Source organism: Capra hircus, unplaced genomic scaffold (assembly GCF_001704415.2).
Source record: "Capra hircus breed San Clemente unplaced genomic scaffold, ASM170441v1, whole genome shotgun sequence".
Lineage (NCBI taxonomy): Eukaryota > Metazoa > Chordata > Mammalia > Artiodactyla > Bovidae > Capra > Capra hircus.
This window is the reverse complement of record NW_017189851.1, coordinates 636,959-663,001: the sequence shown is the minus strand read 5'-3', so window position 1 is coordinate 663,001 and position 26,043 is coordinate 636,959. Positions and strand designations below refer to the sequence as shown.

Sequence of the window (26,043 nt, the reverse complement as noted above, 5' to 3'; positions counted from 1 at the left end):
CTGGCCACCAAGAGTGTCACAAAGATTTAAGATCTTTATTTGTTAATAGTGTTTCCCAAACACAAGTGAAGTTTAATACCCCTCAATATGTCCCCTGCCACTGCCACCTGGGTGAGGCAGGGAGGGCCCCCACCACATGTGTGCTCTGGGCCCTGGGCATGACGCAACCCTCCCCAGGTCCACTCAGCGCCCCAGAACCCTGAGCCGGGAGTGGGGGCCTCTCCCAGGCTCCACACCCACCACACCTGCCGACATCTCGGAGGCCTGTCACCAAGGTCGACTGCATAGCGGCTGCGCGAGGGCCCGGCTCTCCCCAGGTCAACTTCAGCCCTGTGACCAGCAGACCAGGAGGAGCTGTGATGGTGGAGGTGGTGATGGTGGAGGTGATGGTGGAGCTGGTGATGGTGATGGTGGTGATGGTGATGGTGATGGTGGAGGTGATGGTGGTGGAGGTGCTGGTGGTGATGGTGATGGTGGTGGTGATGGTGGTGGTGGTGGTGATGGTGTGATGGTGATGGAGGTGATGGTGATGGTGGAGGTGGAGGTGATGGCGATGGTGATGGTGGTGGTGATGGTGGAGGTGGTGACAGTGATGGTGGAGGTGATGGTGGTGATGGTGGTGGTGATGGTGATGGAGGTGATGGTGTTGGTGGAGGTGATGGTGGAGGTGGTGACCGTGATGGTGGAGGTGATGGTGGAGGTGATGGTGGAGGTGGTGACAGTGATGGTGGTGGTGATGGTGGTGGAGGTGATGGTGATGGAGGTGATGGTGGAGGTGATGGTGATGGAGGTGATGGTGGAGGTGATGGTGATGGAGGTGATGGTAGAGGTGATGGTGATGGAGGTGATGGTGGTGATGATGGAGGTGGAGGTGATGGTGGAGGTGATGGTGATGGAGGTGATGGTGGAGGTGATGGTGATGGAGGTGATGGTGGTGATGATGGAGGTGGAGGTGATGGTGATGGAGGTGATGGTGGAGGTGATGGTGATGGAGGTGATGGTGGAGGTGATGGTGGAGGTGGTGACAGTGATGGTGGAGGTGATGGTGGAGGTGATGGTGGTGGAGGTGGTGGTGGAGGTGATGGTGATGGAGGTGATGGTGGAGGTGATGGTGATGGAGGTGATGGTGGAGGTGATGGTGATGGAGGTGATGGTGGTGATGATGGAGGTGGAGGTGATGGTGGAGGTGATGGTGATGGAGTGGGTGGATGGTGGTGGAGGTGATGGTGGAGGTGATGGTGGTGGAGGTGATGGTGGAGGTGATGGTGATGGAGGTGATGGTGGAGGTGATGGTGATGGAGGTGATGGTGGAGGTGATGGTGGAGGTGGTGACAGTGATGGTGGAGGTGATGGTGGTGGAGGTGATGGTGGAGGTGATGGTGATGGAGGTGATGGTGGTGATGATGGAGGTGGAGGTGATGGTGGAGGTGATGGTGATGGAGGTGATGGTGGAGGTGATGGTGGAGGTGGTGACAGTGATAGTGGAGGTGATGGTGATGGTGGTGATGGTGGTGGTGGTGGTGGAGGTGATGGTGGTGATGGTGGTGATGCTGGTGACGGTGATGGTGGAGGTGATGGTGGAGGTGATGGTGGTGGAGGTGATGGTGGTGGTGGTGGTGGTGATGGTGATGATGGAGGTGGAGGTGATGGTGGTGGTGGTGGTGACGGTGATGGTGATGGTGGTGATGGTGGTGGAGGTGATGGTGATGGTGGAGGTGGAGGTGGTGGTGGTGGAGGTGATGGTGGAGGTGGTGACAGTGATGGTGGAGGTGATGGTGGTGGTGGTGATGGTGCTGGTGATGATGGAGGTGATGGAGGTGGAGGTGGTGGTGGTGATGGTGATGGAGGTGATGGTGGTGGTGACGGTGATGGTGGAGGTGATGGTGGTGGTGGTGGAGGTGGTGATGGAGGAGGGCACAATTGGGGATGAGGTGGTGAAGGTGCTGGCAATGATGGTCACGCCCATGGTGTCAGCAGTGATCGTGGAAACGGACCCTCCGGGACACAAGTTTCCCAGACAAATGAGGTTTTGCCGCTGTCCTCGCCCCAGCCGCTGGCCGGGTGCCTGCCTGAGAGCTGCCCTCGGAGGCAGCAGGAGAGAGAGCCTTGACAAGCCCTGACAGGGCAGTGGGCTATCCTGAGCTGACAGAGAACATTTAATCTTAGTTAAAAATAAATAAGTTCAACTACTGGAAAGGGACGTACAGCCTAGTGTTTACTGCAAGTGAAAGGAAGGTGATCACTCTGGGAGAAGTCCACTGGGCACCAGACCCTGCTGTCAAGGGCCCTGTGGGCCGGTGGGGCCACCTCACCTCACGGGCCTGGCGGGAGGGAGCCAGGCCCCCCGCCTCTGACCTGGGGCCTCCCTCCACCCCTCCCACCCCTAGCTGGTGAGGTCACCTCCCCAAAACCAGCACCAGGGAGTGCCAAGACCCCGGGCAGCATGGCTGATGAGCAGCAGAGAGCCCCTGCTCATGGTAATTAAGTGAAACGTGATACCTTCGCCAGGGAGGAAAATCTCATCTTGGAAACACAAGTCCAGAGCAGGTTCAATTTCACCCGAGGGGCCATAAAACCTTTTCCAATCACCTGGAGCCGTGGGCTGCCAGCGCTGTTAATCCTGGGGATGTTATTTAAAGCCGAGACGTCACTCGGGGAGAATCAAGCCCAAGCCCCACAAGGAGCCCCTTCGGTTTCCACAGGGGCCCTGAGAGCCAGACACAGCCGCCCGGGGGCGTCCTCAGCTGCTCCGGGTTCCCCCAGCAGCCACCAGGCTGGCAGGGCCCCACATGGGCCCACCGTGGGTGCAGCTCCGCCCCGCCCGCCCCCCCAGACTTCCATCATCCCAGACTCTCTTTAAAAGTCATTTCCTTGATTACCAAGGGTAACAATGAAAACATGTAATTGAATCTCCAAGAAATTACCATTTTTATAACTTGTGCCCAGTTCCTGGGGTAAATGAATGGCTCCCTGTACACAGCAGGGGCCCCACGGAGCCTCTGCCAGGGGTGAGCCTGCCCCCGTCACTGATGCAGGCCCCGTGCTATCTCCCGGTTGGGGGTGGCGGGGGCCTCCCCTGCTGGAAAGCCATCGGTGGTTGGAGGGAGCAGGGTCAGGGTGGGTCAGGGAGGGCCGCAGAGAGCCGGCCTGGCCAGGGGGAATGGGGGCTCCCTACCTGCCCCCTCCTGCTGACCACCTGCCCCCAGGAGCCAACTGCCCAGCAGGTCAGGTTGGGCACCCAAGGGTCCTGGGGTATCTCAGGTTGGTGTCAGCAGGGAGGCTGGAGAGGTGACCAGTGCTGGAATGGTCATAAGCTGCTGGCTGGTGGGTTTGGTGGGTAAGCTAAGGGCCTCTTGTGGCTGCATGGCTGTTAGGTGGGTGACTGGGTGGGTGGCTGGCTGGCTGGCTGAGTGTTGGTCCCTGCTCCCTGGGGAGGGAGACACCCCCAAATCAGCACGGAGCCTTAGCCATCCCCAGCCTGCCCACTTCTCTGACTTGTGAGGCCCACCCCAGAGCCACGATGGCCCACATCACCCCCCACCAGCGGTCGGTGCTGCGCCTCAAAACCCCACCTCACCAGGACACAGCCTGGCTCCACGGAGCAAGGGCTGGGCCCCCAGGGCTGAGAGGTGCAGGCCTTGGGGCCTGGTCCCACATCCAGAGAGCCTGCCCTGAGCAGCCCCAGGCTCCGTGTCCAGCACACATGCCTGACCGGCTCTGAGAAGGATGAGGCTCTGAGAAGGATGAGCCCGTGTGTGGGCTACAGGTGGTTCCAGGCTTGTTTCTGTGGCAGCACTGCAAGGTCACCCAAAAGCGGCGGCTCTGCCAGTGGCCCGGCCGGCCCCCACCTCAGGCCCAGGGCAGTGGGCACTCAGCGCAGAGCACCCCCCACACACCCCACTGCCACCTCAGGGGCTCCTGGCCGCCTGGCCAGCTTCCCAGGCACCTTGGAGACGCTGCAGGCGACTACCTCCTGCCCACCCTGACCCCGGGGAAGTCCTGGACACCAGCCTGCCCTGCCCCGAGACAGGCTCTCGCATCCCTGTGCCTGGGCCTCACAGGCTGGAACTGGGCCCCCCGCCAGCTGAGTGCCCACTGACAAACATGCAGCCCGGAGCCAGCCCGGGGCCACCAGAAGGTCCACACCCCGCGGAGTGGGGCGGGGAGCCCCACCACAGGCACCCGCACCCCGGGCAGGGAGAAGGCGAGGGGCTGAAGGAGGGGGGTGAGCCCCAGGGCGAACCCCGGGGAGGTGCTGGCAGGACGCGGTCAGACCCCCACGGGAGCGCAGGTCCAGCTGCGGAGGGCTTTGTCCCCCACACTGGCAGACGCGAGCAGGGGTCGCCCGCCGGGCCTCAGGGTCCCCGAGCCTGCAGCCCTTCTGTCGGCCTGTGCGGCCATCTGGTGGTGGATTCCAGGACCTGCACCTGGCCGGCCTAGAGAGGATGGACCGGCCTCCAGAGCCAAGGAGCCTTGGCCACGTGGTCTCCGCCCCCCACCTGACTCCGGGCCTCACTCACCCCTCCACGTCCACTCCCCAGGGGCAGGGATGGACAGCATAGTGCCCACGCGTCCTGGAATCTGGCCCCAGGAAGGGTTTCGGGAGGTGACCCCAGCTTCGGCTGGCTGGGCTGGCCTTCCGGGTTCACTGTGGGCTAGCTCACCATGGGCACGGGTGAGCCCAGCTGTCAGGGACCCTGGCAGCTCGGGGGTCTCTGGGCAGGTTCTGCCCACCCGCCTGGGTGGGGCCTCAGCATGGCTGCCCCCAGCCTGCAGCCCTCAGCACCCTGCTGACAGTGCCCTGCGGCGAGGGTTTCCCTTGACACTTGTATTCTCTCTCTGATTCTAAAATAAAAAGTGCGCAGTGGCTGTCCAGAGGGCTCCAAGGGAGGGAAGAGGAGTGGGCTGCCCACTGCACGCCCGAGGAGCCGCTCGGTCACCCGGGGTGGGCAGGCACGCCCAACCCCCAGCCACGGCCTCTGAGACGGACCAGCCACAGGAGGACCCCACAGGCACCTGCTCGCCCTTCAGCTGCGCCCCACTCCCAGGGCCCAGCCCGGCCTGCTCCCTCCCTCAGGCCGGGGCGGGGCGGGGCAGGGCCCCCCAGCAGGCAGTGGCCGGTGTCCACTCCCCTGCAGCGCGCTGGCCCTGGTTTGGGCCGGTCAGTCCACAGGCCACCCCCCTCACTCAGCCACTCCTTGTGGGCCCGTCTTCCTGCGGGTCTGGCCACTCCCTTGTGCCCCAGGAGGGCACCAGACCAGCCTTGGAGCCCACGAGGCCCAGCATTGGGCCAGCAGTGTCCGTCACAGACTCGGACCCCCAGGCCCTGGGAGTCGCCTGAAGGGCCAGAGATGGGGGGGGTCCCCAGCCTGGGGATGCCCCAGGAAGCCTGCAGGCCCAAGGGTCTGATGAGGGGGCGGGTCTGTGTCAAGGGCCTGCCCTGGGGGTGAGAAGAGGGGGTTGCCCCTGAAGGCTGTGGCTGGCCCAGGGGCCCCGAGCCCCATGTGCCCCAGGCCTGTTGACCCACTTGGGAAGCAAGCCTGGGGACCTGGACATCGGGGCCACAGAGAGGCCAGGCCGGGCAGCAGGTGTGCGGCCTCTAGGCCTCTCCCTCGCGGCCCAGCTCTGTTCACAGCGCCAGGCTCCCCGAGGCCCCGGAGCACCACAGCACCTTGGGCAGGGAGCAGCCGCCATGGCAACTGGCGTCCAGGGAGGCGCACTGTCTGGTAACAAGGGCCGCGGCTCCCCGTGACGCTCGAGCCAGCCCAGCTTCCCGCTGCGGCACGGAACTCGGCCACAGGGACTCACCCGGAGCCCCTAGTGAGCCCCTGGGGCCTGGGCTCGATTCGGGTGTGTCGGGGCATCCACACGCCGGTGAGATCTGCAGGGCACTCTGCCGTGGGCACGCGCGTGTGTGCACACGTGCCCAGCTATGTCCAACTCTGCGACCCCGTGGCCTGTCTGTGGAAACACCATCATAGCTGGGGTTCTCTCTGAGAGCCCCTGCCCCCCGGGCCACGCCCAGCTCAGGGCCGCACTGCGAGGACCACAGGGACGGGGCGAGCAAGGTTTCAGGGTGCGGGGTCCTCGGGGCTGGGTTCCGAGGCACCAGCAAGCTTCCCAGGAAGGGCACAGAGAGGCACAGGCTGCGTCCAGGAGCAGGTTCCAGGCGGCGGGGGGCGCTCTGGTGCCACTGGGCGTCCCAGGCACCCCCTCCTGCAGACCAGCCTGGTGGCCCAGGTGAGACACGAGGCCGCTGCCAACAGTTCCCAGGGTGTCTTTGCTGTCAGTACAGGGGCCCCCGTCTCCACGAGGAGCTCCTCTCCCCCACATTGAACGTTCCCCAGCACCTGCTGGCTCCTGACAGGACGGTGCCCCCACCTCACCCCGGGGGTGCCATCTTCTCCAGTGGGGTGTGGGCTCAGGAGGCCATGGGGGCCTGAGCCGGGGTCTGGGCCCGGGCCCGTCTTTCCCGGGCCCGTCTTTCCCGGCCCCTCCCAGCAGAGCCTGTTGCTAGTGCCCAGATGCACCCCCAGAAACACAGAGCAGCCTGCTGGGCCCAGGCCACGTGCGTCCAGCTGGGCACAGCCTGTGGACGGTGCATGCCCCTCCTCTGTGGGTGTTCCGCACTCAGCGGGGGCGCCAGACCACCAGCAGACGAGGGGTATTGACGGACTTCTTCAGACAGGAAGCGGGGGCTGACCACACCTGAGTGTGGACGAGGCAGGGCTGCTGACCCGGGCTGGCTAGGGGGCGGCTCAGGGGGCCGCCCAGCTCATGGGAGAGTCAGCAGGTGGCAGGGGACCCACAGGCAACTCCCCAGGCTGCCCCCTCCAGACGTCTGCCCTGAGGACTCCCTGGCTGCTAATGGGGGGTAGCAAAGCCCTTAACCATTCCTAGCAGGAAGGCCCTCCAAACAGAAGACCCTCAAGGAGAAGCAGCAGGAAGTGAAAGCTCCCCTCCTCCCCCAAAATCCACTTTGTCCCTAAAGGAGGGCAGGAAGCTCTAAGAAAAGAGCGGGGAGAGGCAGAAAGCAATGGAGGCGGCCTGGGTCGTTACAGCAGGGTCTCCCACGGGGAAGGGCCTGAGTCTGACTGGCCCAGCCTCACAGGCAAACAGCCTGAGGTCAGAGTGAGCTGCCGGCTGATCCCCAGGGCTCTCCCAATCTAGCTCCCCACACCAGAGGCTAAAGCAAACACCCGTCAGCCGGGCCTGGTCCACTTGGCTGGCCCCACCGGGTGGGTCTCTGTGGTCTCACTGGGCTTGTCAATCCCCTCCCAGGAGCTGGGGACCCACCGGACGACCAGAGCCCCCTCTTCCCCGCGACCTGGAATCCGAGAGCAAGGTCACAGAGGATCCAGAGAGCAGCGAGAAAGTCATCGCCTGACACATGAGCGTTGTTCAGACCTCCTGGTAAGAGCCCACAGGCCCAAGCAGGCCCCCGGGTTCAAGCTAGCCTGGAGCCCAGGGTCACGTTGCCAAGGGTCAAGGACGCAGGGACGGCCGGGGTCTGCAGCTGTGTCCCTCGCAGGGCACTCAGGCTTCCACCAGCCCTCCTTTCTGAGGAAGCTGCCTGCGGACGCACTTCTGTGAAGCGAGGGAGGAAACCGAAAGTGCGGGCTGTGAGCTGGGGGCGCCAGGAGTGGGGGCGCCATGGAGGGCGGGGGTGCGTCCATGACGCTGTTAGGAGGGGAGGGGAACCCGGGGGGAGGGTGGGGTGCCGGATCTGGCCAGCGCTCTGCAGTCCCTGAAAAGACCCCTGAAGTGGCGAAAAGTTAGACCAGAGTCCAGCCACCGAACAGGCCATGGCTGCAAGTGGGTGACTCAACTTTGGTTAACAGTCCTTGTGGGACCACGGAATGTTCAATAAATGACTTAAAAACAAAACAAACCTTGGAGATTCACAGGTGAAAAGGTCAGGCTGCGGGATGATCTCTTCTGTGCGGACAGAGGCATGGGCACTGCCTGCAGGAAGGCCTCGGCGTGGGGCTCTCTGGTGGGGCAGGGCCACACTGGCCTCCTGCTGCTGTCTGACTTTGCTTTTAGCTCCTGTCTGCAGGACCTGCCGTGCAGCCTAGGACAGTAGCTGATGGGATGTGGCGGGAGGGGCCTGGTCAGCCCCGCTCCAGCCACCGCCCCAGCCCATTATGACCTCCCTGGTCCTGCCCAGGCCTTTGTGACAGCTGCCCCTGAGGTACCTGGGAGCCGTGACACCCAGAGCTCCCTTAGTAAGAGGGTGGCAGGACCGGCCAGGGACAGCCTCGACCTGGGGTCAGGAAGGGGTCACAGGGAGGAATGGAGGGGCCGAAAACCCTGGGGCCCTGTGGCCACACCCGCCCCCAGTGCCTCCAGCCCCCAGCTCCAGGCAGCCGTGGGGGGTGCCTGGACCCACCCTGCCCGGGGTTCGCCAGGTGGCCCTGCGTAGCGCCTCTCAGCCCCACCCACTCAATGGAGACTGCCAGGCCTTTCTCAGCCCTGGGGACAGGGGGTGGGGGACCCAGGGTCGGGGGCGAGGTACCCGGGAACTTCATCACGAGCGAGGACGGCGAGCTGCAGGGACAGAGGCCTCGAGACCCGGCAAGGATGAGACAAGGACAGACGGACACCAGGCTGGGGTGGGGCTGGGCCCTGCACTCCAGCCACGAGCAAGAGCAGAGGGCTCCCCGGCAGGTGGCAGGGCCCACCTCGGGGCCCCGGCCCTGCCCGTGCCCACCCCTGATCCCGGGCACAGGGGCCTCAGCCTCACCCAGGGCAGACCCCCCCCAGCTCCAGGGCATTCCCCTGGGGCCCGCAGAGCCTCCCTTCCTTCAGCTGGAGCAGGAGAACCAGAGTCTGGTGAGCACCGGGCCCCAGCCCTGCCAGACCCCGCGCCCCACACCCGGGCCCCGCCAGATCCCAGCACACCGGGGCCCTGCCAGACCCCAAGCCCCACACCCGGGCCCCGCCAGACCCCGCGCCCCACACCCGGGCCCCATCAGACCCCAGCACACCGGGGACCTGCCAGACCCCAAGCCCTGGATCCAACGCCCCAGCCCTGCCAGACCCCGCGCCCCACACCCGGGCCCCGCCAGACCCCAGCACACCGGGGACCTGCCAGACCCCCGCGCCCCAACACCCGGGCCCCGCCAGACCCCAGCACACCGGGGCCCTGCCAGACCCCAGCACACCGGGGCCCTGCCAGACCCCACGCCCCACACCCGGGCCCCGCCAGACCCCAGCACACCGGGGACCTGCCAGACCCCAAGCCCCGGATCCAACGCCCCAGCCCTGCCAGACCCCGCGCCCCACACCCGGGCCCCATCAGACCCTGTGCCCCGGCCCCGTCAGGCCAACACCCCTCTCTGCCCAGGCCCCTCCCCAGACATGGCTGTCTCCATCTCCCCATCTCTGTGCCCCACCCCAGAAGAGGCAGAACCAGGATCTTCGGGAGCAGCTGGGGGCCCTCCTGGGGCCGGGGCAGCAGTTCCTGCCCTTGTGCCCCGAGCACTCGAGCTGCACGGCCCTGGCCTGGGTGAGTGCGGGGCGAGGCGCGGCCCCGGCAGGACCGTGGGTGGCACTGTGGAGCGCCCTGTGGCTCCATGCGCTCCCCCCACCCCACTCCCAAGCAGTCCATGACCACGGACGCTGCCGATAGCCTTGGGGCTGAGCCGGGGGCTCCTCCGCAGCCCCCTGAGCAGGCCTGCGCCCGGCCCCTGGAGGACAGGGCCCCTCTGCAACTGCTGCGGCAGGAGCTGTGCAGGGGCGAGGAGTCCTTCGTGCAGCAGTCCCAGGTGGGCCGGGGGGCCGGGGAGGGGAGGGGACAGGATAAGGCGGGGCCAGGGCTGGGAGGGGAGGGGACGGGGCGGTGGGGGGAACGAGGAGCCCGTGATGCAGCCCCAGGTGGGCCCGGGGGCGGGGCCTGAGTGGGGCCAATGTGGGGAGGGGCGGGGCCGGGGTGAGGGGAGGAGTCGGTGCCTCAGTCCCTGGTGGGGCCGGGGGCGGGCCGGGGGCGGGCCGGGGGCGGGGCCGGGGGTAGTTTCTGCAGTAGTCCCACGAGGGCCGGGGGCGGGGCCGGGAAGGGGAGGAGTTTGTGCTGCAGTCCCTGGTGGGCCGTGGGCCCAGGGGGCAGGGCGGGGCGGGGCCCGCATGGGGCGGGGCCGGGATGGGGCGGGGCCAGGCACTCGTCCCTGCAGCAGTCCCGGGTGGTCCAGGGGGCGTGTCCAGGAGCGGCGGGGCCGGGGCGGGGCGGGGCGGGGGGCGGCACCGGGGCCGGGGACGGGGAGGAGTCCGTGCTGCAGTCCCCGCTGGGCCCAGGGGGTGGGGCGGGGCGCGGTGGAGCGGGAGCCGACCACCCTCCAGCCCTACCTCGGCCCACACTGCGCCCCCTCCCCAGAACGAGCTGCAGCAGATCCGACTGTCTTTTGAGAGGAAGAAAATGGCTATCACCGAGGTGCCACCTGCAGGGGTGGGTGGGGGCGCCGCGCGGGGGCTCCACCTGTGGAGAGAGGCGTCCAGCACGGGTCCTGCTCCATCCTGAGGGCGTGACCCAGCCTCGCCCCTCCCACCAGGTGTGGGACGGCGTGGCTGAAGTGCACATGGCCCTGAACAACCAGGCCACTGGGCTCCTGGTACGTCCCCAGAGGCTCGAGGCCCAGAGGATGAGCGGGCGGGGAAGGGGCGGGCGAGCAGGACCCCCACTTTACCCTCTCTGGCCCCCAGAACCTCAAGAAGGACATCAGGGGCGTGCTGGACCAGATGGAGGACATTCAGCTGGAGATCCTGGGGTGATGTGGGGCTGGAGGCCCGGGGGCGGCGGCTGGCTGAGCTGAGATGGTGTCTGGGTCACGGTGCGGTGGACCCGTCCCTGGCCGGTCCCCAGTTCCCCAGCGCCAGGGCAGTGGTGCGGGCTGAGGAGGGGGTATACCTATGGTGCTGACTGCAGCACCCCCGCCCCCCCAGGGAACGGGCCCAGTGTCGGACCCAGGCCAGGAAGGACCAGAAGATGGCGTGCAGAGGGGTAAGCCCCCACCCCCACCCCTTACCCTCCCAGAAGCCGCGGCTCTGGCAGCGGGGGAGGAGCCGGGTGAGCAGGCCTGCCCTGACCTCACCGGCTCGGCCCCTCCTTCGCAGAAGGCACGGCTGCAGCTGGGATGCTCCGAGGGCCTCAGAGGCCAGCTCTGGTAGGTGGCGCAGCCGGCATAGGGACGGAGCCTAGTGCCCAGGGCCCATCCCCGGGCGCCCCGCCCCCTGACCACCGCCGCCCGCAGGCTGCTGGCCCTGAGGCTGCTGCTGGGCGCCCTGCTGGCCTGCACCGCCGCCTACGTGTACGTGGTCGACCCCGCGCCCTTCGAGGGGCTGGTGCCACCCCTGCTGAGCCGCGCCGCCGTCTGGAAGCTGCGGGCCCTGCTGGGCCCGTTCCTGCGCCTCGAGGTGGACGGCTTCCTGCCCTTCTAGGCCGGAGGCCCAGCGGCCCCAGCGAGGAGGAAGCCAGCAGGCCGGCGCGGCCCCCAGCGCCCAGCGGCCGCGCCGGCCCCCACCCACGGCACTGCGGCGCACCGTCCCGCCCGGAGGCTTGGAGAAGGGAGGGGGCGGGGGCTGTCCTGAGGGCCAGGCCTGCGGCCGGACATATAGTCGTGACTCTGGGCCTGTGTGCTTGTTTCCATGGATACCGGGGCTGGCGCCGGTGGCTGTGAGGCCTTCCCAGGCTGATCTTGCTGCGAGGGTCCCTGGGGAGGCACCCCTCTATGGCACCCCTCGCCCACCTGCGGCGGGGGCAGCCTCTCCGCAGCCCCCTTTCCACCAGGAGAGGGGAGGGAGCCCCAGTGAAAGTGAGCTCCCCAGACCTCATCCCCAGGTGGGCAGACCTCGGGGAGCAGGTTCTCTGCCCCACAGGTGCTGCTGAACCCAAGCACAACCCGTGTCCCTGTGTGACCTACCACCCACTTCCCACACCTGCCCAGCCACCACCCAGCGCCCTCCCCCCCATTCCCGTTTACCTCCCCAACCCAGGGCCCCTGTCCAGTCCAGGCTTGAAGGACAGGGGACCACGGTGGTGGACAGAGCCACGGGGGTAAAACACAAAGGTTTTATTTTCTGCATTAAACTGGGGCGAGGGGATCCTTTCAGAACAAGAGACCAGATTTGTGGCTGCTCGTCCCCACGTGGGAGAAACAGCTCTGCTGGCAAGAGGTGGGGGCTGGCCAAGGCCCTCAGCTGGCTGGGGGCTGCAGGGCTGGGGATGGCGGGGCCCTCTGAGTACCCCAGGTGTGCAGAGAAGGAAGGAAGACCGTCGGGGCAGGGCTGGCGGGCTGGGGTCTCCTCTGGCTGGCTGCTGCAGGAGCTTAAGGCATCCGCTCATGTGCAGGGTGCAAGGGGAGGGGGCAGTGCAGAGGCCTGCAGGGGCTGCTTGAGACCCCCACCCGGCCTGGCCCAGCCCACAGAGGCCGGGCTCCCTGGGAAGGAAGGGACGTGTAAAGTGCTTGGTCAGGCAGGGGGTCAGGTGTGGGGGCAGAGACAGCCCAGAAGGCTGTGGTGGCCCCAGCAGCTCTGGGGCCCCCGCCTGGGGGGTCTGACCCTCTGCGGCGGCGGGGGCCTCCTGAGCCGGGAGGGCGCAGGGTCATGGGCCCTGGCAGGCTGGGGGTCAAGTCTAGCTGTGGCTGGTGGAACGGAGGCCCCAGGGCCCCTAGGGTCCACAGCAGCCCAGCCCTCCGGGGCCCCAAAGTGGCCTACTTGGTGTCCCGCTCGGGCCCCGAGAGGCTGGGGAAGAGGCTAGAGGCAGCCAAGTGCAGCCGGCACACAGCCCCCCGGGGAGGCGCCCCTGGGGCTGGGCTCCAGGGGGCCCGCAGCGGCGGGTGGTCCTCTGGGAGGCCGAAGTGGCACAGGTGCAGGCCGGGGGGCGCCCAGGGCTGGCCGCGCCGCCCCCATCCACGGCTGCAGGTGCCGATCCAGCCCCTGCGGGTCGCAGCGTCCAGTGAGAGAGAAGCAGAAAGGCGGAGGTCAGCAGACCAGGCTCTACCCCAGGCCTCCAGTCCCCTAAAGGCTGTGGATTCCCCCCACCCTGCCCAACGCGTGTCTGAGGAGGGGTGTAGGGACCAGTCCAGCTGCCCAACATCCCAGCCCACGGGCACTCCCTGCTCAGGGGCCCCGGGGCGGCTCAGCCCAGCTTGCCCCAACACCCTGTTACTTCCGGGGTGACAGAGACACGGGAGGCCACACACCCCTGCCCGGCCTCCAGCCTGGCATCGGTTCAGGAGCGCCCACACAGAGCACCCAGGCCCAGACAGGCTGCCACCCCTTCTCCCGAGGCCTGACCCCTATGCCCCGCCAGGAGCCTTGGTCTTGCTCAAGGAAAGGACCCAAGTGACTCTTTTTCTTTTTTTAATAAAATTATAGATATATAGATGTTGGTACAAAAACATAGAACAGACACAACGCAAGCGGGCGCTGCCGTGTGCTCACTCTCGGGTCCCTGGCACCAGGTGAAACTCCGAACCCTCCCGATGTGCTTCCCACGTGGGCCCCAGGCTACAGCGGGGCCTGGGCTTTGCGTGCCTTGGGTGGGGGTCTCCAGTTTGCAGGGAGGGGGCTCGGCGTGGCCTGGGCCCCCAGGGGCAGCATCGGGCCTCCTGTGTGCTCCCCCAGCCCCCATCGCCTCCCACAAGAGCATAAAGCAGAGGTTAAGGCTTCAATTAAAGCGCGTTTCCAGGCGGGGCAGGGGAGGGGGACGGCAGGGGCCTGAGCGATGACACATGGGACGCAGCATGGCAGCTCAGAGCACAGACGTGGGGATGCGCCCACCAGCAGGGGCGAGACGAGACACACGGAGCCAGGACCCCACCCACAGCTGGCTGTCTGTCCGTCTGTCCACCTGTCAGAATAGCTGGGTGCCTGCGGGCTGGGCCCATGCTCCCTGCGGGAGAGCTGGCCATGCCAAGCTACAAGCTTGCAGCAGGTCCCTGAAAGGCAAGGGGTTCGGGGCAGCCGGGCGGCAGGGCCCTCGGCCAGGGGCTCAGGCCTCTCTGTCCGTCTCTGGGCCGCGGGAACCCGCGCAGAAGGGAAGCGGGTGGGGCCGGCCAGGTGACAACCTCAGGGGCACAGGTGCGCTCCGCCCCAGCTCACAGGAACAGGACCGCCAACACGCAGGCCCTGCAGCCCCTCGGCCCATGGCCCCACGGCGCCTGGTGAGCAGGTGCGGACGGGCAGCTGAGGACGAGGGGTGGGCCGTGGAGGCGTGGCTTTCCTCGACGAGGCATCCGCGCCAGGCCTGGGCCTCCTCTCCAGGGGCAGAGAAGCTGGGAGGGGTGGCCGCGGGGGCTCGTGGTTCCCATGGTGCTCGGCGACGGGGGCAGTCGGTCCTCACACCGAGATCTCGTATGTGGTCCCACCCACGCCGGACACCTTCTTAACCAGCGTGTGCCGGGCGGGGCTGGCGGAGGGCCCCGGGGGGCCGGGGGCCGGCCCCAAGCGGGTCAGACCCGGGGACTGCCCATTAAGCTTACTTGGGGGGGTCTTCAGCTGAGGGTGGTCCCTGCATCGAAACAAGCAGACACACATACACAGTGAGCACGGAAACGCGGCAGAACACGGCCAGCGGAGGCAGTGGACAGAGGACACGGACAGACGGAGCCCTGGGCAGCCCTGCCGCAGCCTGAACAGTCCCACACGGAAATGGGGGGTGGGGGGCGGAGGGCAGACATCTGTCGGAACAGCCACCATCCCTTCCCAGGCCGCTCAGCACAGACCAAGAGCGCAGGGAGGCCAGGTGGACCCTGGCCAGTGCATCCATGTCCTGGCACCCTGAGCTGGGGAACCCACAGTCACCCTCAGACCTCCTCCTTGCTCCCTCTGAGGAAAGCAAGGGGCTGCCCTTCAGCCCTGCAGCTGCTGGGCACTAACCAGTAACGTGGACCTTGCTGCCCACTGGGCCTGTCACCCAGCCTGCCTCCGCCCCCTGCCCGAGCCTCCCTTTGACCGTCTCTGAGCAGGGAAGGCCCTGGGGGGCCAGGACCGTGGTGCCCGCTGCAGGATGACATCACCCTGACTTGGCCTTCTGAACATGGGCAGTTGACCGTCTCTAGGAGCTGGGATGCCCCACGCACTGGGTCTGTCAGCCCGGGAAGAGTGCGGGTTGTTGGCAAAATCACCTGCCCCCACCCCAGGGTGTCCAGCAGGAGCCTGCAGGCCGGGTGAGGCCCACACCCCAGGGCAGCCTCAGGCCTCCTGGGCAGCCTCCCAGTCAAGAGCCCCGCAGACCCCTGCCCCGTGCCCGGTGGCCAGCCACACCCCAGCACCCACCTCTGCACAGCCAGCGAGGGCGGCGGTTCCGGGAGGTCCGCGTGGATGAAGGCGACGGCCTTGGGGCCGGCATAGGAGGGTGAGCAGGGGGTGCCAGGTGGAGACGGGGGCACCTGGTGCGCCGGCGACCTGTGCGGGCCGCTGGTGGGCCGGGCCCCTGGGCCGCCGCTACTGGCCAGGTCTGTCTGCAGGGAGGAGGAGGAGGTCCGTGGTGCCCGGCTCACCGCGCTGGACAGCGAGGACAGCGAGGTCTGCAGCGCGGGGTTGCGGGCGCCCCCGAAGCCAGGCCCGGCCACCAGGTCATCCCGGGAGCCGCAGCGCAGCCCGGGGCCACGTGGGCCCTCGGACAGCACGCCGGCCTGCTGCAGGCTGTAGGAGCTGGGCGTGTCATAGACACCCGAGTCGCCGAAGAGAGAGTCGGCCTGAGAGCGCAGCAGCCGCTCCCGCTCCTCTCTGTCCTTGCGCTCCTGGATGGAGGCCATGATGGTCCGGGAGAGGTTGTCGTAGCGCACGGGCGAGGGCTCCCGCGGCCGCGGGCCCAGCACCGGGCTGAAGCTGCGGGGCGGCGGCCGTGGCGGGTCTCCTGGTGCCCCCGCGTGCAGGTAGGGCGAGCGGTAGCCGGGGGCGCCGGCTGCGGGGTGGGCCGGGCAGGCGTGGCCCCCCGGGGAGCCGGGGTTCAGCAGGCTATCGTAGGACAGGCTGCCGTTGCGGTTGGGCAGCGCGTGGGGGGCAAAGAGGCTGCGGTGGGGCGTGGGGGGCCCACCCTCAGAGCGCAGGGGCTGCAGGGCCACGTGGTCCCCGCCCCGCCGACTGGCCGCCTTGAGGCTCAGGGAGCGCAGGGCGCCTGAGAAGGTGTCGGCCGCACTGAGGGGCGGGTAGTCAGGCAGGTCCAAGCTGGGCTCGGACGCAAAGTCCAGGCTGTGGATGCTGTCCTCCCCCAGCGTCAGGGAGTCGGTGCCTGTGACCTGCAGGGAGAGAAGGCCCGTCCACGTCTGCCCACCCCAGGCCCTGCCAGATGCCCTGTGCCCTCTGGGAAGCTACCATCAAGTGTGGCAGGTGCAGCGACGAGCTGTTTCCAGAAGCCTGCAGTCCCCTTGCACCCAGAGGGAAGAGGCCCAGGGTGGGCACGGCAGTGTGGGTGGCCTCAGGGCACACGGACAACCAGCCAGACCCTCCATGGGATCCAGGACAACCCCAGGAAGGAGGTAACCATTCTAAGGGCCACCAGACCCTGGCCAGGCATGCCATCAGTCCTGGGGGAGCTCCGTGGGGATCCGGGTGTGCTGACCTATCACAGGCCTGCCCCCCAGTGGCCATGAAGAAAGCATGCAGCCTGGGGACCTCAGGGCTCTGGTCCTCTGCTCAGGCCGCCCACTGCCCCACGTGAACGCAGAGAATAAATGTGCTTCCTCAAACAATTTCAAATTCCTCTGAAGTCTTCGCGGAGGGCCCTGAAGGCCTCAGGCAGTGACTAACGTGGAATTCCAGGCGACCGCACACAGTGCTGCCGTGGGCAGCGCCCACAGTGGCCCAGGGAACAGCGCCGAGCCAGCAGGCAGGCAGGCCAAGGGCCAGAAGGACCAGGACACCCTGCCCCAGCTGGCACGCTCACCCTCTGTGACTCAGAAGGGGTCTTCAGGAGTGCCTCATGGGGGCGGGGCCTCCAGGGGCGGGCCTCCTCGGGTAGGAGCTCCTGGGGGCGGGGCCAGGCTTCCTCACCTGCTCCGCCGGCCCGCAGAATGGCGCCTTGGGACCCGTGGGAAAGGCGGGCCGGAACTTGTACATGGCGGGTGTCGGGGGGCTGGTCCTCTGCGCCGACAGGGCGCTCTCTGGAGGAGACGGGCCGCGGTCAGGCTGGGATCGCTCGGCGCCCCTCCCTCCGCTCGGGCGCTCCCACCTCACCAGCACTGCCCGGGCGTGGGGTCTGCAGGTCGCTGCCAAACGTGCCGGCTTCCACCTTTGGGGGCAGTGGCGGCCCCAGGTCCAGGGGCTTCTCATCCAGCCGGTCCAGGCTGCCCTTGGACTGGAAGGGGACATGGTACAGGCCAGGGGCGGGGCTTTACTGGGGAACCCATCCTGGCGCCCAGGACCCTGACCCTTCCTTTGTTCCGCTTGGTCCTCTTCCTTCTACGTGGTCCCGCCAACCTGGCGGCTTCCCGCCGCTCCCCATCCCCCGCCCTCCCCTGGGCGCCCACCTTGCTGCGGCCCAGGCCAGCCTTCAGCCCATTGTCACTAAGCTTGACCTTGAGCGGAGGCGCTCGCTCCAGGAGCTCCGGCCGAAGGAAGGGCGGCTTCAGGCGAGCAGCCAGCGGCAGCCGGGGCGGCTCCACCACATACCTGCGCCAGGGCAGAGGGTCAGTGGCCAGGGCGGCCCCACTTGAATACGCGCCGAGGGGAGGGCCCGCCAGGCGAGAGCAGATTGGACGGGCTGAGAGCCTCACCGGGGCGCCAGAGGGCTGCACAGCACGTGCTCCACGTTCCCGTAGCAGCCGCGGGTGAAGGGGTTCACGCCACCACGGAACTTCCCCGTCACCTGTGGATATGGAACCCCTCAGCCAGCCTGGCCACCCAGGGTCCAGCCAAGGAGGGAAGACAAGCAGGGACAGCAGGGTTCCTGAGAGGTCAGTTGAGCAGGGTCAGCCCAGGGGTGTTCCCCACCTAGGTCACCAGGACCTGCCCCTGTATGCAGTGGGACTTCTAAGTTGATTCACTGGTGGCCACAGTGGCCACCGATAGGGGTGTGGAGGGGTACAGGGCAGGCGCGACCCTATGTGCCAAACCCCACTGGGGCTCCAGGGCCGGAGCCCTAACGTGCCAAACCCCACTGGGGGCTCCAGAGCCGGGCTCCAGGGATGGAGCCTCCCCCAGCACTGCTGCGCATCAGCCAAGGGCCTCCAGGTCCCTGCTCCGACCACGCTCCTGCACGTCATCGTGTGGCCCGGGCTCCTCGCTCAGCCGGTTAAGGACCCGCCCACACCCATCCCTGTCAAGAACGCGCGGCCCCCCAGGTCTGCACCTGCTCGTTGGTGGTACGGCCCCGAGTGACCAGCACCACGTGGAAGCCCGTGAGGCCGACGACGGGGATGAAGAAGAGGCCGGCCACACACATGACGGCCATGCTGGCCCGTTAAGGCCAATGGCCAAGGACGAGGACGGAGCAGCTGCCTGCGGATAGAGGCTCAGGCCCTCCCCACCACCCACTCAGGGAAGGGGACCCACTCCCCGGGGGCTTCCGGGCTCCGCCCCAGCCCTCCGGGCCTCGACTTTCCCGTGAGATGTGTCCCCGGCCCACACCGCCTTTGTGGTCAGGCCAAGGATACGTAATGGTGGTGTGGGCGGCGCCCAGCCCCTCCGCATGGTTCAGCACGTAGACCAGCCCGAAGGCGACGACGCCCACCATGTGCGCGCTGAGCGACAGCAGGAACAGGAAGAAATAGCGGTAGTTGCGGCGGCCGATGCAGTTGTTGACCCAGGGGCAGTGGTGGTCGAAGTCCTGGGTGGGAACAGCGCGTCAGCACGCGGGGGGTGGCGGGGCGGTGGGGGCTGTGTGGGGCGGGGCGGAGGCCGGACCGCAGGCGGAGCAGAGGCGGGGCGGAGTCAGGGGTAGGGCGGGGCCAGAGGCGAGGCGGAGCTGCGGGCAGTGCAGAGGAGGGGCGGGGCCAGGGGTGGAGCAGAGCTGAGGCCAGGGAAGGGCGGGGTCATGGGGCGGGGCCGGGCAGAGGGCCAGGGCGGGGGCCAGAAAGGGGCGGGGTCGTGGGCGGGGCCGGCCAGAAAGGGCGGGGTCAGGGGCCGCGGCGGGGCCGGGCCGGGGTAGGCGTCACCTCCACGCAGTTGTCGCAGACGCTGCAGTGAGAGCACCGCGGCGGGCGGTAGAAGTGGCAGGTGGCGCACCACTTCATGCGGACCTGGATGCCCCGCACATCCACGTTCTTGTACAGCGGGGCCCGGAAGTCGTCCTCCTTGTCCTCGTCCTCATCCGCTGTGGGCCGGGGGCGGCAGGAAATTGACCGCCCTGGCAGGAGAGGCCGGCCCTTCCCCAGCCAGCCCGCTCCCGGCCCGGCTTGCCCCCGTCAGCCGCCCACACTCGAGCGAGAGCGAGTGGGGAGCCGCCCCACACAGGGCCCTACCTCGGGGGAAGACGCCAGGGTCCATGAAGGTGGCCATGCTGAAGTTGGCCAGGACGAAGAGGAAGAGGACGCCATTGTAGACGGGGACGGCTGGGGACACGGCGCGCGTCAGCCACGGGCACCTGTGTGGGGCAGCAGGGGGCGCTCGGTCTGGGGTGTGGCAGGTGTGGGGGGAGGGGGCGTGGGGCAGCGGCCTTAGGCCACACACATGCGGCGCTCAGGGTGGCCACCGGAGCCAGCTCCGACCCAGCCACCCCCAAGCGCCTGCCAGCAACTCAACTCCCAGTTGAGAAAACTGAGGCTCAGAGGAAGGGCAGGAGGGGTTGCCCAGAGCCAAGCCTTGTCCTCCCACCCACGTTGGGCATCCTTCCTGGCTGGGTCCCTTTCCCCAGGAGGGGTGGACACAGACGGGGTGAGAGCCCCTCTCTGCCCATGCACTCTGATGGGCAGAGGCCAGTGACCCCGCTGGGCAGCTCAGGCCAGCCCTGGGCCTCACCCAGACCTGTCCCCAGCCTGGCAGGCCCCTGCTTCCAGGGAGGTTCTGGGGTGTGATGTGGAGAGCTGCCTTGCTGGGTCTGTGAATGCATGGTGCAGAGGGCGCGTGCCGTCCCCTGCGGGTGCGGGCTCAGCGCCTGGGCCTAGGTGCATCTGTACCCAGATAGCCTTGCCTCATTGTTTCACGTATTTGTCTGTGGCCGTCAGGCCTCAGTTGCGGCACGCAGGATCCAGGCGTACCGGCTTCTCCCTTGTCGAGGCACGCAGGCTCAGTAGCTGCGACCCACAGGCTGAGCTGCTCCGCGGCAGGTGGGACTCAGCTCCCCAAGCAGGCGTCCAACCTGCATCGGATCGGCAGGCAGATCCTCAGCCACTGGACCCCCGGGGGCCCCAGCCCCTTCTTAGCTTGTCACCTTTCTCTCTGCAGAGCAGTACAGAATCCCTGTGGACTCTGAAGGCACAGGCCGCGACGCCTTCGCCATCTCTCATCACCCCTCCGCACTGGGCTCCAGGGCTGTCCCCTCCTCCAGTAAGCCTTCCCAGACTGCTGGCTCGCTGTGCGGATCTCGCACACATCCCTGGTGGACACCCTGGCACCAGAGTGTCTCCCCAGCTCTCACAGGACCCACCCGCAGCCCTCTCTGAGGATGTGCCTGGCCTCAGGCAGTGGCTCAGGGCTCCCTGCCCCCACCCTTGGGGGTTCCTTGAGTTTGCCCACCAGGCTACCCCGAAGCGCCTCTGGCTCCAGGCTCCCTGTCCCTCCTGTGCTGAGCAGGGGGCACCCAGTGGGTCCGCTCCACACACCCAGGCCCTGCATGGAGGCCAGGAGCCCCTGGGATCCCCGACACCGGCCTCGGGGACAGGCCCTACAGCCACGGGTGAGCGAGTCATGCAGGTGGCCCTGGCCAGCCCACACTGGGCGCACTGGCACCCAAGCCTGCCTTGGCCAGCCGCCAGCCCCACCGCCCCAGCAACCACCTCCGTGCGGGTGGAACTTCTCTATTTTTAGTGGAAAGCGAGAGGCTATTTAAAGACTCCGCTCCCACGGCAGCACGCTGGGCGGGCTGGGAGCCGCGCGTCACCCCATCCTCTTCTCCGGGACCTGCCGTGGAGGCGACACTCAGACCGAGGACACAGCGTCTGCGTGCCAGGCGGGCGGCCCGCCTCCACCGTGCCTGCCCATGGCCGGGAGCAGACGCCTTCCCCGCGCCCGTCCCTGCGCACTGGCCGGGCACGCGGGCAGCACTCAGGGCACACTCGTGGCCTCTGGTCCAGCGCCACTTGGGGGGTCGGTGGTGGGCCCCGGAGGCGTGCTCCGCCCAACGGGGTGGGAGGGACTAACAGCCCAGAGGCCAGTGGAGACAGGTGGGTGAGACAGAGCCAGGACCGGCCGGGACCGGGGACAGGTGGATGCGGCCGACCCGCCCTGGCGGAGAGCTGGCTCCCCACGCGCCTTCTGGAGACGGCTGGCCGCGGCCTCCATGTGGAAGGATGTGCTCTCCTGCACTGGTGCCGGACGCAAGCTGCAGCGGGGCGGCGCGCCTGTCAGCCCCGCTTCACCGTCGGGGCGGGTATCAGGGCCGTTGCCCCGCCCCCCGCAGCCCATGCCGCCCTGTCCTCCCTGAGGCTCCGTGGCCCTGAGCGGCAGCGGGCCCGGAGCAAGAGCTGCAAGGCGGCAGAGCCACCCTTGCCGGATGGCCTCTGCCCCGGATGGGCACCACCTGCCCCCCAGTGCCCCTGGGCAGCACGTCCCAGGGAGGGCAGGGTGCGGCTTCAGCGAGGGCAGGGCAAGCCTGGGGGCACACGGGTTTTCTGACAGGGGCCTGAGCCCCCTCAATTCACTATCTCTAGCCCCCTAGGCTTGACTTGAACACGGGGTCAGGGGCTGCCCTGCACCCTGGCCCCTGTCCTTCCGCTCGCAACCTCCACCCCAGGCGTGTTAAAAGGGGTCTCAGGCCTGGGTCCCCCACGGAGACCGGCTCAGTCACCAGTGTTGCCAGGGCCCAAGGACAGCTAAGCAGGGGAGAGAACAAAAAAGCACACGTCCCTGTGAGCACGCACACACGCACACGTGTGGACACTGCATAAGCGTGCCCACACACAGGGCAAGTGCAACGGAACGGCCGGGTGTGTGCTGACGTGAGTACAGACAAGCACACTCGTGCACACAGTGACGCATCCATACCCACAGACACGGACGCAGACACGTCCCCTTCTGGTGGACTCTCACCCCCCACCCTCTGTGGACCCCTGTCTGTTCCCCGTGGGCAGGGCAAGCGTGAGGAGGGAGTGAGGAAGCATGCGCTCAGTGGGCAAGGCCTGGTGGGCACTGCCCGGGCATCTGAGCCTGAGCCGGGTTCCAGGGGGACCTCTTGGTCCTTGGGACAACCCCCCAACCCCCCAGGGAACAGCGTGCTCCAGGCCCCCCCTGCCAGCTGGGGGTTGGACACTGCTCACCAGGGCAGCCGTGCTGTGGGCCCCGGCAGGCCCCCTCCCCCCAAGCCTCCCATGACCCCACCTGGGCCTACAGGAGGCCCCACCCAGCAGGATGGGGGTTCCACAGAGTAGCAAGCAGCCACGGCTAAATGTGGAATGGAAAATTTTAGCTCAGACGTTTTCATTTAAATCGGATTCTTCATTAACAGTGGCTAACGAAGCTCAGGCACAGGGCAGCCGGGACCAGAGGGTGGGCGGCCACTCCGCCCTGGTCCGGCCAGGAGGGCCGCTGGCTCCCTGCACCCACCCCACGGACCCCCGAGCAGAGGAGGGAGGTGCCTCAGGGCACCAGGGCTCCTCCGGCCACACGTGGCAGGTCATGGCCGTGTCGGCCCACTGCAAGCTGGCTTGGTCCTAGGCCGGGCCTCATGGTCCAACTGGGCATAGGGACCACTCAGGTCCATTGTGCCTACCCCTCTGTGCGACATCCAGAGGGGAACCCAGTGGGTCCAGAGAGACAAGACAGCCCAGCCCCCACGTGGGTCCTGGCCCCACAGCCTGGCCCTCTGATGCTCACAGGGTCCCCGTCACCCTGCAGGGTGGCTCCAGGAGTTGGAAGGGGTGGGTCAGGGACCTGGCCTGGGGCTCTCAGACCCCCCAACCCAGCACCTAAGCTGGCCTGGCACGGAGACTTCTGGTGCCCAGGGGGACAGGACTGTTGAGAACCCAGGAAAGCTTCCTGGAGGAGGAGGGCTGCCAGGCAGCTCCCCTGTGGCATGCTACCCTTCCTCAGTGGGGGGACCCCACCTCTGGGCATGCTCGCCATGCCCCAGCCTCTCCTGGTGACAGGTCTGAATGTCCTCCTGGCCAAGCCGCTCAGCAAGCTGGCCCAAGGCAGGGGTCCCCGGTCCCCTCAGCCTGGGCTCCCACTCCGAGCCTGCCTCAAACAGTCAGCTCATATTTCCTGAGCACAGAGAGGGCCAGGGGCCCCAGTCAGTGTCCAGCAAAGTCCAAGAAGCAGAGAAGACAGAGTCCCATTCCTGCAGGGGCCCAAGGCGGGGTGGGGAGCGCCCCGGAGGGGGGTCTGGCTCCGCGCAGGGCCTGGGACCAGAGCTAGGGGGACACGAGGCCTGTCCAAGGAGGGCACTGCCCAGCCCCCTGCCCACCTGGAACAGCACACTGCAGGCAGCGTCACTGGGCCTGGGTGGCCTGGCAAAACCCCCGCAGAACCACACTGCCTTGGTGGAGCCCAGCAGGACCGGGCTGAGAGCAGGCCGGGGTCCCTGATGGTCACTCAGCCAAGGAGCATGGCCCGGGGGCACAGGGAGGGTCCCCGGGCAAGAGGACTGCTGCGCCTGGACACGGCCCGTGCCCCCGTGCCCCTGTCTTCCCCACCGAGCTGCCCTGGGGTGCTGAGCACAGAGGTAGGCCAGGGGCCCTGCATGCTCGCCCCCGGGGGTGGGGCCATCGGGACCCTCTGAAATCAAGGGAAGCCACAGGACAGGAACCCTTCCTTGAGGGGGTCAGGGTGCTCTGAGCAGGAGAGGGGATGACGCTGAGCTCAGCTTCTTGTTAAACTTTTCCCTTGCATCTCACAAGGTCTCACCAAGAACACGAATTCCTTTTAAAGTTAGAAGGACTAACGCTGAGTTGCACTTGGGGGTGAGGAACCAGGACCAGCGAGCAGCTCCCCCGGGGACCCCCACCAGGGCCCAGGGGCCAGAGCAGGGAGCCCGCCCCCCAGAAGCCCCCGCGGGACGCGTCCTCCCTCGGCCCGCACCCGCTGCCCACAGCCAGCAGCATCTCAGCGACAAGAACACGTCTGCTCGCCAAAGCCAGAAATAAGCCCGTCCACACAGCCTTTTTTAAACACGCTCCTGGCAGCCTGTGGTGCCCACCCAGCCCAGCAGGGCCCACTCGCCTGCGGGCGTCCAGTGCAGCCTGGTCAGCCTCAGGCCGCTGCCCGCGTCCCTGCCGAGGGGAAAGGGTGCCCAGCTGGCCGCAGTCACCCCAAGCCTCAGGTCCCCAGGAAGGCCAGAGCAGTAGTGACTCTGGTCACCTGGCCATGTCCCAGTCTGGAAACCACGGCAGGAGGTGGCTGCAGACCTGCATGGCTGAAGCCAGGGTACCCAACCGCTCCCTGTGCCTGGGGTGGGGGGCAGGGGGCAGGGTCACGACAACACAGAGGGAACCTTGTCATCAGCACCCGCCTGGTCTGCACCAGCCCAGGACCGGCCGGACCGGCTGGCCTCCTGCCTCAAAGGTTCCAGTGCCCACTGAAGCCAGAGTCCCTGGGTGTGGCCTGGTTGGGCCCTTTGGCTGTGACCACTGGGCCTTCCTGAGGAGGTCAAGGGAAAGAGGAGGGCACTGCCAGACCAGCGTCGGCAGTGGCCGTGGGGCAGGCACGTGGCAGCCAGGCCAGGCCACACCTACACGGGAACAACTTGGCTGTGGCCTGGGGCCGGACGGCCGGGAGGGCACCCGGGAGCCACCGTCCACTGCTTGCAAGGGGGGCTGGTGGCCCTGGGAGGCCGGCGTCCCCTCCTGGGCCCACAGGGAGGGCAGGGCTGCAGCCACAGCCTGTGCAGACCCACACGCACTCCGCTGCCCCGGGGCAGGCGCCTCACACCCCGGGGGGGCCTGCCTGGGCACTCCGGGGGTGCCTGCCAGATACCAGGGTCCTCACACCCAGGACTCACCTGGCTTTGCCTGGCTCCCGGCATCAGCCTTGGCCCAGGGTGGGGGCTCGCGGCGCCCACAGCCTTGTGCCCCCCACCCAGCCCAGCCCACTGTCCAGTCCCCGGTGGGGTCCAGTCCCACCGGGCCGCGTCCAGCGCCCTGCGCGCAGCCCTGCCCCTTCTGGCCCCGGCGCCCGCCGCGGCCGACTCACGTGAACACGAAGAACAGGGTGCTGGAGCCGACCAGCAGCGCGGCCGCCGTGGCCACCGGGATGTACTTGGCGGGTTTGAGGCGCGTCCCGGGGCTGCGGGGCATCCTGGGTGCCGCGCCGCCGCATCCCTCCCCGGGGCCGGGCGGGCGGGGCCGGCAGGACGGGCAGGACCCGGCGGCGGCGGCGGCCCGGGAGGAAATCCCACCCCGCGGGCGCGGCGGCGCGGCGGCGTGCTGATGTCAGCGCGCCCCTTAAGGTGGACCGGCGCGGGGCCGGGGGCCAGGCGGGGCCCCTCGCGACCGCCGCCCCGCCCGCCCTCCCCGCCCTGCGCTGGGGGCGGGGCCGGGCTCGGACCCTCCCGCCGGGGGGCCCCTCCCGGCCCCGCCAGCCAGGAACCGCGACCCTGGGGGGCTGCTGCGGGCCCGCGCGCCTGGGGTCTGGTTCACTAGGGTTCGCGCTGCCGCTAGGCCCCACGTCCGGCCCACGGGCCCTGCGCGGGGCGCTTCTGGGGCAGACCTTTCCCTCAACACCTCTGAGCTCCTGCAGGGCAGGGCCAGGCCCCTCCCGCCCCAGGACATGTCCAAGGGTGGCGGATTGTGACAGGGCAGGGCGCCTTGGTGGTTTATCCCCTGCCCACTTCACAGCCCCTGAGCTGGAGGGCAGCAGCCGGTAGGGTAAGGAGGGCGGGGCGCTGGCCCTATCCTGCCCAGGCTGCAGGCATCTCGGGAGTGGGGTGCCCTGCCCCTGCCAGGAGAGGCTGCCTGGGCAGGCTCACCCCCTGCAGGAAACCCCACCTCCGGACCCCGCGGCTGCCACTTAAGG

At 67.9% G+C, this 26,043-nt stretch overlaps 1 protein-coding gene across 2 annotated transcripts; it reads right to left on the bottom strand.

Moving 5' to 3' along the window:
* Positions 1-12,045: 12,045 nt before the first annotated feature.
* On the bottom strand, positions 12,046-25,406 carry ZDHHC8 (zinc finger DHHC-type containing 8). 2 transcript variants are annotated; one of them, XM_018044865.1, is made up of 11 exons: positions 25,222-25,406; positions 19,401-19,522; positions 19,095-19,252; positions 18,594-18,766; positions 18,290-18,392; positions 17,715-17,806; positions 17,469-17,610; positions 17,176-17,296; positions 16,993-17,102; positions 15,274-16,238; positions 12,046-12,930 (listed from the first exon to the last, which is right to left on the bottom strand). In XM_018044865.1, exons 1-11 carry the CDS (start codon positions 25,323-25,325, stop codon positions 12,705-12,707), a joined length of 2,316 nt encoding a protein of 771 aa, XP_017900354.1. In that variant the 5' UTR covers positions 25,326-25,406; the 3' UTR covers positions 12,046-12,704. The 2 variants fall into 2 exon arrangements, with proteins under 2 accessions (XP_017900354.1, XP_017900355.1); XM_018044866.1 differs by lacking the exon at positions 12,046-12,930 and adding an exon at positions 13,352-14,506.
* Between the last annotated feature and the right edge of the window lie 637 nt (positions 25,407-26,043).